Here is an 11636-nt window from a genome sequence, read left to right on the forward strand (position 1 = left end):
TGTCCAGGTACAAATATGATGGTGATGGAAGTACCTGGAAACTCTAGAAAGTGCCCTGAGAAGATTCAGGATTCCTAGAGACGGGACCTGGTCATCCACAAGGGGCAAACCACTGACCACCGTGGGTCCAGTACTCACAGACACCAGCTGGACTATCCTGAGATGTGACCCTTTCTTTTTGGAGTGGCAAAGGGATTTGAGACACATCTGGTGTGTCTCCATGACTCCTAGCAGTGCTCATGGGACCATATTAGAGTGTTAGGTCACAAGCAAGGGAAGTGCCTGATCCCCAAGACTAGGGCTTTGGCCCCATAGATAAAACCCCTTTTCCCCACAGTCCCTCTTTCCCATCTTTCTTCCAATTTACCTTCTCATCCAGCCTTTTATAAACTCCTCATGCCAACCTGTGACTAAGAAGGAATTTAGGGAGACAGTACAACCATCTTGGATTGCTAGCACCTGAATCAATCTGTTTTTCTCACACCTATCCTGGTCTCGTGTAATTCATTCATTAGCTCTGAGTGGCTAGCGCCTGCCTCTTACCAGCAAGGCCCGAAAGGCCCTAAGTACTTCCTGCCCATTTCCTGATTCCTCTTCCGGAGGGTGGATGGGCCCCTGAGGGTGCCAGGTGTGGATAGGACAGTGGAGCAGGCTAATAGATGGGACCTCGAGTCAGAAGCTGATGGACTTGCTATCCAGCATAATGGGTGGGTCCAGGTGGTGACCCAAGGTGGAGGGACAGGAATAAGGGTCAGGGGTTGTCAGGGGCAGAGAGACCCCATGCAAGGGGGCTGGTGGATAATACAGAGGCCAAGTGATCCCTAGTGACCACAGAATGAAGCTTTGGCCTAGATACTGTTCAGACACTATGAAGCCAACCAGACACTTTCTGCTCTCCTTCCTGCCCTGGGTCTCCCCTTAGAGGAACATCCTGGACATTTTGTGAGTCTCCTATAGAATGTGGAGTTGCAGACGATGTACCATATTTGCTGGCATATAAGACGACTGGATGTATGACGACCCCCTAATTTTGCAGTTAAAACATAGGTTTAGGCCTATATTTGCTGTATCAAACAGAACGTTCTTGTGCTGCAACTGTATGTACAATAGTGAGCCAATCACAACAAGCAAAGGTTCAAAGGTTATACTGTAATAGACTTCCTCTCTGACTCTGGTCACTCTGAGCAGGTTTTTTACAGTGTAGATTCGGGTCCAGAACATTGTCCAGAACATGCATAAAAAAGCCTGCTTGGATTGGCTGAGTTAGAGAGGCGGTCCGAGCAGCCTTGCAGTGATTGGTGCAGGATCGAGTTGGAAAATTCGTTTTGTGGCAATATTCAGACAATTTTCTTTTAGCGGCATATTGAAACATTTTTCAGGATATACTCGGCGTATAAGACGACCCCCGATTTTCGGTTGACTTTTGTTTCAAAAGTCGTCTTATACGCTGGAAAATACAGTAGGTGTAAGTTTGCTTGGACTTGGGAAAATTTGAACCTCTTTCTCCTTTATTCGGTGGGGGCCCACACCTGGCGATGCTCAGGCTAACTCCTGGCTCTACTGTGGGGTCATTCCTGGCAGGGATCAGGGGACGCTATATAGGGTGATGGGGATCGAACCAGGTAGGCTGCAAACAAGGTAAGTACCCTCCCCGAGGTGCTATTACTCCAACTCCCTCCTTTTGTTTTAAGAGGTTACTCCTGGCGCTGCACTCAGGAATTACTCCTCATGGCCTGGTGGTGCTGAGGGATCATATGAGATGCTGAGGATCAACCTTGGGTCAGCTGCGTAAAGCAAGCGCCCTCCCTGTTGTATGTACTATTACTCTATCCCCTCCTTTTATCTTGGTTTTGGTTTATACTCAGTAGTGCTTAGGACTTACTCTGACTCTATGCTCAGGGATCACCCCCAAGGGGATACAGGAACCATATGGGATCCCAGTCAGATCTGTACACAAGAAAAGTGCCTTACCCTATGCACTATCTTTCTGGCCCTTAACTCCTTTTTGTCTGCCCCCCCCCCCTGCTGATTTAGGGGAGGGGGTAGCCTGTGCTCGGTACTCCAAGTTGTCTCTGGCCCTACTAGAAATCCCTCAGATGAGTCTTCTCTGCTCTTTCAAGTGGAGAAAACCCCATTGGAGGGAATGGGGACTTTTCATTCCATAGAGCTCTGTCATGGATTTAATTTTCCCCAAATGCTCACAAGCACACCGAAACACCAGTTAGGGAAGTTAAATGATAATTATTTTGAAAAATTTGTTGACTCTACCTAAAATGGATCATCATATGCCTCTTTCTGTAGAAACTCAAGATCCTGGAATGTGGGAATGAAGGACAGTGGTAAGTTTTCTGACAAGCAGCCTGAAGGTGAGAAGACAGATGGCCTATGATGTATTTCTTTTAATTAATTTTTTTGGGGGGAAGGTTGAAGTGACAGTACAGTGGGTAGAATGCTTGCCTTGTATACAGCCAATCTGGATTCGATTTCTGGCATCCCATATGGTCCCTAGAGCCTGCTAGGAGTGATCCATGAGCAGAGCAGAGTAAGCCTTGGGTATTATTACTGGGTGTGGCCCCAAAACAACATTTTTTGGGGAGGGGCTGATTCAGGTGGTGCTAGGGCTGGAGGCCTGGCTCTTCCCTACAAAGCCTGTGCTCCAGCCATCTCTGCTCCCACAGATGTGTTCTGAGATATGTCTTGCTCCAAACAAAAGCCCCTAGAAATTTCACCTCTATGAGCAGAGGAAGCCAGAATCCTGACAAATCACTAAATATGATACCTTGGTAGTAAGGGAGTCGAACAAACTGGTTCCAGACTCGAAGGCCGAGTCAGCAGACTCACATGCAAACACACATACAGACTGTCCCCTTGAATCTGTCATCCTACTTTTAGTTTATGTTTTGTTTTGGGGCCACACCCAGTGGTGTTTAGGAGTTACTCCTGGCGTTGCTGGGGGGCACCATATGGGATACTGAGGATGGAACCAGGTAGGCTGCATGCAAGGCAAGTGCCCTCCCCACTGTCCTATCTCTTGGTCCTGGGATCTCTTTGACTGGAAGCTCCCAAAGCCAGGACCTTACTCTCGGCCCTCCACGCAGCTCCCCAACCTTCCTCTTGAGAAGGGTCTGCCCTAGGTGACAGCAGAAATGTGAACTTCAGAGCAATCCGTTTCAGACCCAGAGGAGGAAAAAACAGTCACGGGGGACACAGAAACATTAGAAATCAGTTTATTTACAGATTTTTTTTTCTGTAATAGTTTTCTTAAAGTACATTTCAGTTAACAAATCTATTTACACAGGTGTACATGGACAAGAGTCCCAGTTATTTTACAGATCATACTTACAAAACCACACCCCAAGTTTTCTGTGCCAGGGGAGGGGAGCACTGGATGTGACAATTGGTTGAGAAGGGCCTGGAGACCAGGCGACACACACACACACAGTAAACGGGTTCGTTTTTTCATGTCTGCACGGTATAGTATATAGGTGGAGGTGGCGCCTCCCAGAATTCACTTTGCAACTCGGTTGACTGTGACGGTTTCGCAAAGTCCAGAAGAAAAAGCTATTAAACGTGGGTTGAGACAGGACCTCCTCACACTGAGTGGGTGGGTGGGTGGGTTGGTTGGTTTTATTTTTTCTTCACATTTTTTTTAGAATACAAAGAGTTTATTGAATTGCTGCACGACCAGTTTAGGATGGTTTGTAAACATGTAAATTTCTAAAATTTGTGTTCAACATAATTGTAGCTCAGATTGCTTGCTCTTGGAGCTTCTGTTGAATTCACTAGTATTGTTAAGGTAGTAAAACAAGATGCGAGTCTGAACTTCTTGCAGAAAAGTTACGAGTTTCTAATGCTGTGCGGGTAACACACTTGATTCAAGTATTGCAAAAAGCTAAGGCCACTTTTATTTTTTTATCAAGACAAGAAAGTGAACAAAATTTTTTTTTTATCAATAGGCCACAACACTCGTATGAGCAATGAAATCTTTTCAAAGATCATTTCTCTGAGACCTGTAGTCAGAGAAAAAAAATTTTCTTTTCTTTCAAATAGAAAGAAAAACACCACTTCCATATGAACTACTTTTGAGCGCTCCCCACTTTTCCCTGTTTAGACCTGAAAGGGGTTCAGTACCCTGTACTTAGTTCACCCAGAGTTAAGCACCCTGGACACAAAAGTATTCTGGATTCAGAAGTAAATCTCAAGCCTCTATGTTGGTTTTCTACTAACCTCTGATTAAGTGCTATCCTCAAAGATATTACTGCTGTTAAAATTTTTTTTCTGAAGAGGATTTATGAATAAAGAATGAAAGAGATGGGATGTGTGGAGAAGGAACAAAGATGTGTGGGTGGGGGGATTTAGATTATTTAGATTGACTAGAGGCAGAGCTTGGATCAAAAGATCCCAATAAGGAGCAAATGGGTTACTTCTAATTCTAAGAAACCCCTTTTCAATGATAACTAAATAGCTGAAATAAAAAGTAAGCCACTAGCCCTAGATTTCTTTGTCTTCTGCCCCCTAACTAGGGCCGTGGTGCCTTGCAAGGATGGAGGCTAATTCAGTCCTGCCTCTGAGGTCCACCCTGAGATGTCCAGGAGGGTGAGCATGGCTGGACAGCGTGAGGCATGCGCCAGGGCCTCAGTGGCATGCTCCAGAGAATTCCATATCCAGGCAGCTGAGCTCATGGACTTACATGATTTTTTTGTCCCCCCCCCCACAGCTCATTTTTTAAACTAAAGTGTCAAAGATCCAAGATAAAACTTTGCTACTCAAAACAGATTTTGAGGTCCAATTAAAAGCAGGCATGTGAAAAACCCACTTCTATTCTATTCTATTATCTTCCTATGGGATTATAAAAAATGGACAGCAGCTATGCTGGGAAGAATAATGAACTTCCAGAAGGGGGCAAGGATGTAGCCTGGCAGGCTCTGTCCTTCCAGACAGCACATGACTAAGAAGCTCTCAGTACCCTGCTGGCTCCTTGAAAAGTAAGCCTCTGTTCTACCCCAAGAAACCCAAGCTCTCCTGAAGTCCATCCATTTGCTCATTATGGCTACCTGACTCAAGCACAGCAGGAAAAGACCAGAAGTCGCACAGCCAGCGCGCCTGGCCCAGCAATTCCCCAAGGCCTTGCGTTCCGGCACTTTCCTTTTTTATCAAGAGCAATTATCATACCAGTCTCTGTGCAAAATACAAAGATGCCAATGACCACGCAGGTCGGATCTCTCCTAAGACAAAGTGAAAGGAAAGAGGGATGGGGTGAAAAATGCAGGATGCATAAAGGCCAGTGGGGAGAACAGATGTGGCAACAGACAGATATGCACGCTGAGCACTTCAACCATCTTCGGGGTTCTACCTTCATGTACTCAGGAGCGTGGACGTGCTGGGATGCTGGGAACTATGAATCCAGGGGTGGGGAGGGGTGTCTTCAATCGTGCTTGACATCAGGACCTTCAGGATTAAGGCATTTACATTCAAGCCTAGGGTGATCCATATTCTTCTGGACTATTGAGAAGGAGTGGGTTGGCTCCAAAAGGCCAGTGGAGAAGGCAGGGCCATGAGGTGGGAGTGTCCTGGGGAGCCCCATGAATACGGATACATGCAGCAGCTGGAGTCCGGAGCAGTTCTGCTAGCTAGAGCCTTCCTTGGGATGCACAGGGGCTGGTTAAAACCACCAGTTTCCTGTGCAAGACTGTGCATGAGCTTCAAGAGGGAAGTTTGAGCTAGACCAAGAAGGCTCTTTTCACTTCTGAATAGAGACGCATGGCCAACAAAATAATTTACCTCAAAATAAATTAAAAAGAATGTTCTGCAGCACAAAATAGAAGCACGCACACATACAATGTGTTTTCTGTCTTTGGTGGGGGAATGCACTCACTTCCCACAGCATTCAAGTCACTGCGTCTCTGACTGGGCGGATCAAGAGGGCAGGCGGGATTCTAACGACCAACACAGATTCTTGCCACTTCTGCCAGCCGTGCCTGAGGGTTCTGAGGGATCTGGGTGCCTGTGAGCAGCTGGTCAAGGTGCAAAGGAGGAAGAGGAGGGCACAGCCGGTTGAGGGCTAAAGATACTGCTCTGCACCTGTCGTGTGGGGTCCAGGCTGTGTGGGGACAGTTCAGTTTCCATGCCCATCTTAAGAAAAGTGGCCAAATAATGCACAGGCTAGCTCATGATTCCTTCCACAGTGCTCAGGAAGCCAAACCTTCCTGCTGAAATCACTGATCAGCACCTCTGTCTACTACCCTGATTCCCCTCTGGGTGTGGGTCAACTGCAAAGGGGAGAAAGATGGTCTTCAAAGAGAAAGGGGGTGATTCCCCACACCCTTCAAGTGACACAGGCACAGATGAGAAAACCTGCCCATCCGCAGTGGGCCAAAGACTTAATACTGTTTAGAGACCAGAATATCCACAGATGACACTCGATGCCCACCAGAAAGACATCCCCAGTGATGCCACGGCCTCTCCACCCCTCCTTCTAACTTCTAGTTAGCAGAGGGTCAGTCACCTGAACCCCAGTAGGGGAGCAGGAGAGATGGACAGTCACACTATGTGCTGACAATGGGAGGGTGCCAGTCCAGAGGACAGTCTCTCAAGGTAAAGGCTGCAAGACCAGTTAGACCACACCATGCTGTCCCGTGAATTCCGGCCCGGAAGTCTTTGAGAACAGGAGAGCGGTCCGGCAGCACTCTTGCTTGCTTGCTTGCTTGCTTGCTTGCTTGCTCGCTTGCTAGGATGGAGACGGTATGCGGCTCAGGAGGCAGAAAGGCCCAGGACTCACATTAGCACTCAGGTTCGGTTTATTGGCAAGCAGTCACACGAGCAGTGCCCTTCCCTGCTTCTCACTGATCTCATTCAGCACGTCCACTGTGTCTCTGAGAAGGCTCTCGAAGATGCCCTCAGCGAGCTGCATCTTCACGCACAGTTCGTCTTCATCGTAGTTCACCCACTGGGCCTCCTCTTCATGTAGCTCCTGGACCTGGGTACAGAGGGCAAGAGGGGATCTTGTCAAGAAGTGAGGACAGGGACCGAGACCGCTGGCTGACCAGGCAGTGTCTCCCATAAGGAGAGAAGGCGAGGAAACAAGTAAAAGCCACATGAAGTGAGAATGCTCGGTGGAAGGCGACACCTTCAAACATGCAATTAAGCACGGAAGTGGCTTTGAGGGGGTTGAGACTGGGCTGAAGTAAAGCTGTTGCCTTGCATGTTTGAAGCCCTGGGTTCAACTATTCCCTGCAACCCCAACCCCATGAGAGATAAATTAAAAATGGATTTTGGGCCTGAGACAGAGCTTGGTGAGCTGAGCACATGTTTTGCACAGGGGAGGCCCAGAAATGTGGCAGATTAGGATTTCAGACTCTAGTGTCATAGAACTAAGGCCATTAATATTCTGTGTCCTTTCAGAAATGAGATTCACTCTAAAAGATGAGCAGGGAACAAAAAAGGCTGTGAGCACTGACCAGAATATGATCAACTCGGTCTCGCTTTTTCCTCCCAAACTTCATCATTTTCTGCCAATCAGTTTTATTGTTTGGCTCCTTTTTCAGACTAAACAATTTGAGTACTTCAGTGGCTATGAAGTTCTGTGGAAAGAGATGAATGAAACACAGATAATCAGGTTCCTAAAAAGTAGCGCTTATAGTCAATTATAGTAAAGACATAGTGGCATAGATATTAAATATCTGATGTATCTGGTATTGTATGTAACATACAATGTTCTTTCACCTGGCAAGCTGAAAAGCATCCCAAAATTTAAAGAAAGTCAAATACTCAAATCATTCACTTTTTGCTTTTACATAACACATAAAAGTAAACCTATTGTGATCCATTCCATGAAGTTGAAAGACATTTAAAAGGTTTTTAGAGGCATAGGAACAATAGTATAGAAGGTAAGGCGCTTGTATTGCACTGTACCAATCCAGGTTTGATCCCTAGCATCCCATATGGTCCCTCAAATACCACTAGCAATGACTCCTGAGTGCAGAGCCAGGAGTAACCCTTGAGCACCTCTGAATGTGATCCAAAAACAAAAATGAACAAACAAAAGATGTTTTTAGAAAAAAAATTAGTATTTGGGGGCAGGAGTGATAAGACAGTGGGGGAGACACTGACCTTGCATGTGGCTGGCCTGGGTTCAATGTCCAGCATTCCATAGGTCCCCTGGACACTAGTAGGAGTGAATCCCGAGTGCAAAAATATAAATAAACCCTGAGCATTGCTGGTTGTGGCCCAAAATCAAGAAACAAGAAAAATATGGGATTTGATTACTTTTGCTACTTGCTCTAGGCAGAGGTAGGTGTGCTAGATTATACACTTTCATTTTTGAGGGCTTCCCCCATCAGTGCTCAGGTGCGCCTTGAATGCATTCTGGTGGCCCAGTGTCTCAAGTGCTGTATGAAAGTGGACCAGTCAGTGGAGGAAAGAAAGTTTTCAATGATAATGTACATTTTGAAGAAAGAATTCTAGAAACCTGCTATTCAAAGGCAATTAGGATAAATAACGACAGTATCACTTGGAAGCCTGGATGAAAGGCTTTCCTACACATTTCAAAACCTCCTTAGTGATGCAAACTCTACCTCAAAGATGAAAAAGTAGCACATATCAGTGACTGGGATTGGCATGTTTGACTTTTGAACTATTTTGTTTTTAGTTTGGGGCCACATTTGGCAGTATTGGGGACCATATGTGATGTCAGGGATCAAACCTAGGTTGGCTGCATGTAAGATGAAAGCACCTTACCTGCTACTACTCTATCTCTCCAGCCCTACTTCCAGGATATACACTGATCTCTAACTTACCAAAAAATGCAAATAAAACTCCTGTTAGTAGAAATTATCTGTATATATATATTTTTTTTATTTTTATTTTCATAGTTTTTTGCTTTTTGGGCCACACCCAGTGAACCTCAGAGATTACTCCTGGCTCTGCACTCAAAAATTGCTCCTGGCTTGGGGGACCATATGGGATGCCAGGAATTGAACTGTGGTCCGTCTTAGGTTAGCATATGCAAGGCAAACGCCCTAACGCTTGTACCACCACTCTGGCCCCTCATTTTCTTTGTTTTGTTTGTTTTTGTATCACACCCATGATGCTCTTGGCTCTGCACTCAGGAATCATTCCTTGGTAGTGTTCAAGGGACCACGTGAGATACTGGGGATCAAACCCAGATTGGTCATATGCAAGATAAGTGTCCTACCTACTGTACCTTTCCTTATTTTTTCTTTTTTCATTTTTGTTTGCTTTTGGGCCATATCTGGCGGCACTTACGGGCCACTCCTCATTCTGCACTCAGAAATCATTTCTGGCAGGCTCGAGGGACCATATAGGATGCTGGAAATCAAACCCAAGTCTGTTCCGACTCGGCCGCACACAAGGCAAATGTCTTACCCGCTGTACTAAGCTCTGGCCCTCATTTTTTTTCTTTGTCTTGTGTTTTGGGCGACACTTGGCTGCACTCAGGGGTTACTCCTGGCTCTGAGCTCAGAAATCGCTCCTGGCAGGCTCTGGGGACCATATGGGATGCCGGGAATCGAACTGGGGTCTGGCCCAAGTCTAACTCTTGCAAGGCAAACACCCTACTGTTGTGCCATTGCTCCAGTCCCCTCCTCATTTTTTTTCTTTCTTTCTCTTCTTTTTCTTTCTTTCTTTCTTTCTTTCTTTCTTTCTTTCTTTCTTTCTTTCTTTCTCTCTCTCTCTCTCTCTCTCTCTCTCTCTCCCTCCCTCCCTCCCTCCCTCCCTCCCTCCCTCCCTCCCTCCCTCCCTCCCTCCCTCCTTTCTTTCTTTCTTTCTTTCTTTCTTTCTTTCTTTCTTTCTTTCTTTCTTTCTTTCTTTCTTTCTTTCTTTCTTTCTTTCCTTCTTTCTCTTCTTCCTTCCTTCCTTCCTTCCTCTCCGCCCTTCCTCTCCTCTCCTTCCTTCCTTTCTCTCTCTCTCTCTTTCTTTCTTTCTTTCTTTCCTTTCTTTCTCTTCTTCCTTCCTTCCTTCCTTCCTCTCCTCTCCTTCCTTCCTTCCTTTTCTTCCTTCCTTCCTTCCTTCCTTCCTTCCTTCCTTCCTTCCTTCCTTCCTTCCTTCCTTCCTTCCTTCCTTCCTTCCTTCCTTTCTTTCTTTCTTTCTTTCTTTCCTCTCTCTCTTTTTCTTTCTTTTTTTGTTTTTTTGGTCACATCTGGCAGTACTCAGGAGTTACTCCTGGCTCTATGCTCAGAAATCGCTCCTGGCAGGATCAGGGGATCATATGGGATGCTAGGATTCGAACCACTGACTTTCTGCATGACAGGCAAACACCTTACCTCCATGCTATCTCTCCGGCCCCATTTTTTTTTTCTTAATATAAAATTTTGTATGAGAAAGGTAAATAATAATTTGAAAGATAAACAATAAAGAACATGTGCTTTTCCGCATTCATCTATATTATGAGCAGCAATCAACCCGGAAGGAGAGAAGGTTCAGAGGGCAGAAGGGTAATGATGTAGGAGCCCTGGGTTCAGTCCCAGGGAATCACTTTCCACACCACCAAATGAAAACCAGCGAAATAAGAACACTCTCTACATCCTGCAAGGCTGTACCTTGATTTCATCGAGGCTGTTTGGATTTTTCACGCGACGGAAATAACTTGAGTTGATCCTGGATGGCTTCATCCAGACAGGCTGGTTCAAGTTTGGATCCTCAGCAAATATTTCCTCAAAAATCTCTTTTGTTAAATCAAAAACCGCCTGAAGAGGGAAGAGGGACACAAAATGAAGGTACTTAGCCTTCATTTTCAGATGACAGAAGTTTCAAGAGAAAGCGCTACCAAGTAACCCACCTGCTTATAGACTCTCTTACTGGTACTTTCTAGATCGAGATCTTTCCCTGAATCGCCAGGCAGGTCTGCAGGAAAGCTTGTGTCATGAACATTGTGACCTGACTCCCTCCACTTCCACAGTTCCTCAGCCGCATTATGCACAAGGACTTGTACTTCTTCTGCAGTGTGTGGAACTGCCAATAGTGTTTCACAGGGTGGTGGGGGCTCTCTCTTAGGTTCTGCCATCAGAGGTACAATGGTTTCTTCAACCTTGTTTTTGGGGATCTTGTGGTTAGAGCTCAGGCCGAAGTCCTCTTCAAACCAGTCCTGCTCATCCCCTAACACACTCAGGAACTCACGGCTGATCTCAAGCTCAGCAAGTCTCTTAGCAAGTTCTTCCTGACCGCTGGCGCCAAACACTGGACTTTCCTGGGGAGAGGGAAGCAGGTAGAGAGGAACTCATCAGAGACAACAACCACTTGCCACTCTGACACTGATTGCAATGTGTCTCTGTGTCAGAAAGAAAAGCAATATGGTGGCTGCAAAAAAAAAAAAAAACCAAAACCTATAGACTGTGGAGGAATGATCCCATTTCTCAAGTCAGCTTCTCTTAACCTTATAATTGAACTTTAATCAAATGTTTTTCTCCCCCCATCTCTTCTCTCCACCCCCATTCACTCCTCTCTCCTCCTCCTCTCTCTGTCTCTCACACAGAAGTGCTCAGGGGTTATTCCTACCTCTGCACTCAAGAATCACTTCTGGCAGTGCTTGGGGGAACCCTATGTGTTGCTGGGGATCTAACCCAGGTTGGCCGCATGCAAAGCAAGCACCATACCCTTTATACTATTGCTCCAGTCCCAAT

At 45.9% G+C, this 11636-nt stretch overlaps 1 protein-coding gene across 1 annotated transcript in view; it reads right to left on the minus strand.

Moving 5' to 3' along the window:
* Nucleotides 1-6573: 6573 nt before the first annotated feature.
* Nucleotides 6574-11636, minus strand: part of CEP350 (centrosomal protein 350) — a 91685-nt gene continuing 86622 nt past the window's right edge. The window contains exons 34-37 of the mRNA XM_049776645.1: nucleotides 10796-11203; nucleotides 10557-10703; nucleotides 7458-7580; nucleotides 6574-6976 (exon numbers count right to left, since the gene is read on the minus strand). Of these exons, the coding sequence (XP_049632602.1) occupies nucleotides 6812-6976; nucleotides 7458-7580; nucleotides 10557-10703; nucleotides 10796-11203 (843 nt within the window). The 3' untranslated portion in view covers nucleotides 6574-6811. The remainder of the gene's footprint in view (nucleotides 6977-7457; nucleotides 7581-10556; nucleotides 10704-10795; nucleotides 11204-11636) is intronic.

This window comes from Suncus etruscus, chromosome 7 (genome assembly GCF_024139225.1).
Source record: "Suncus etruscus isolate mSunEtr1 chromosome 7, mSunEtr1.pri.cur, whole genome shotgun sequence".
Taxonomy (NCBI): Eukaryota; Metazoa; Chordata; class Mammalia; order Eulipotyphla; family Soricidae; genus Suncus; species Suncus etruscus.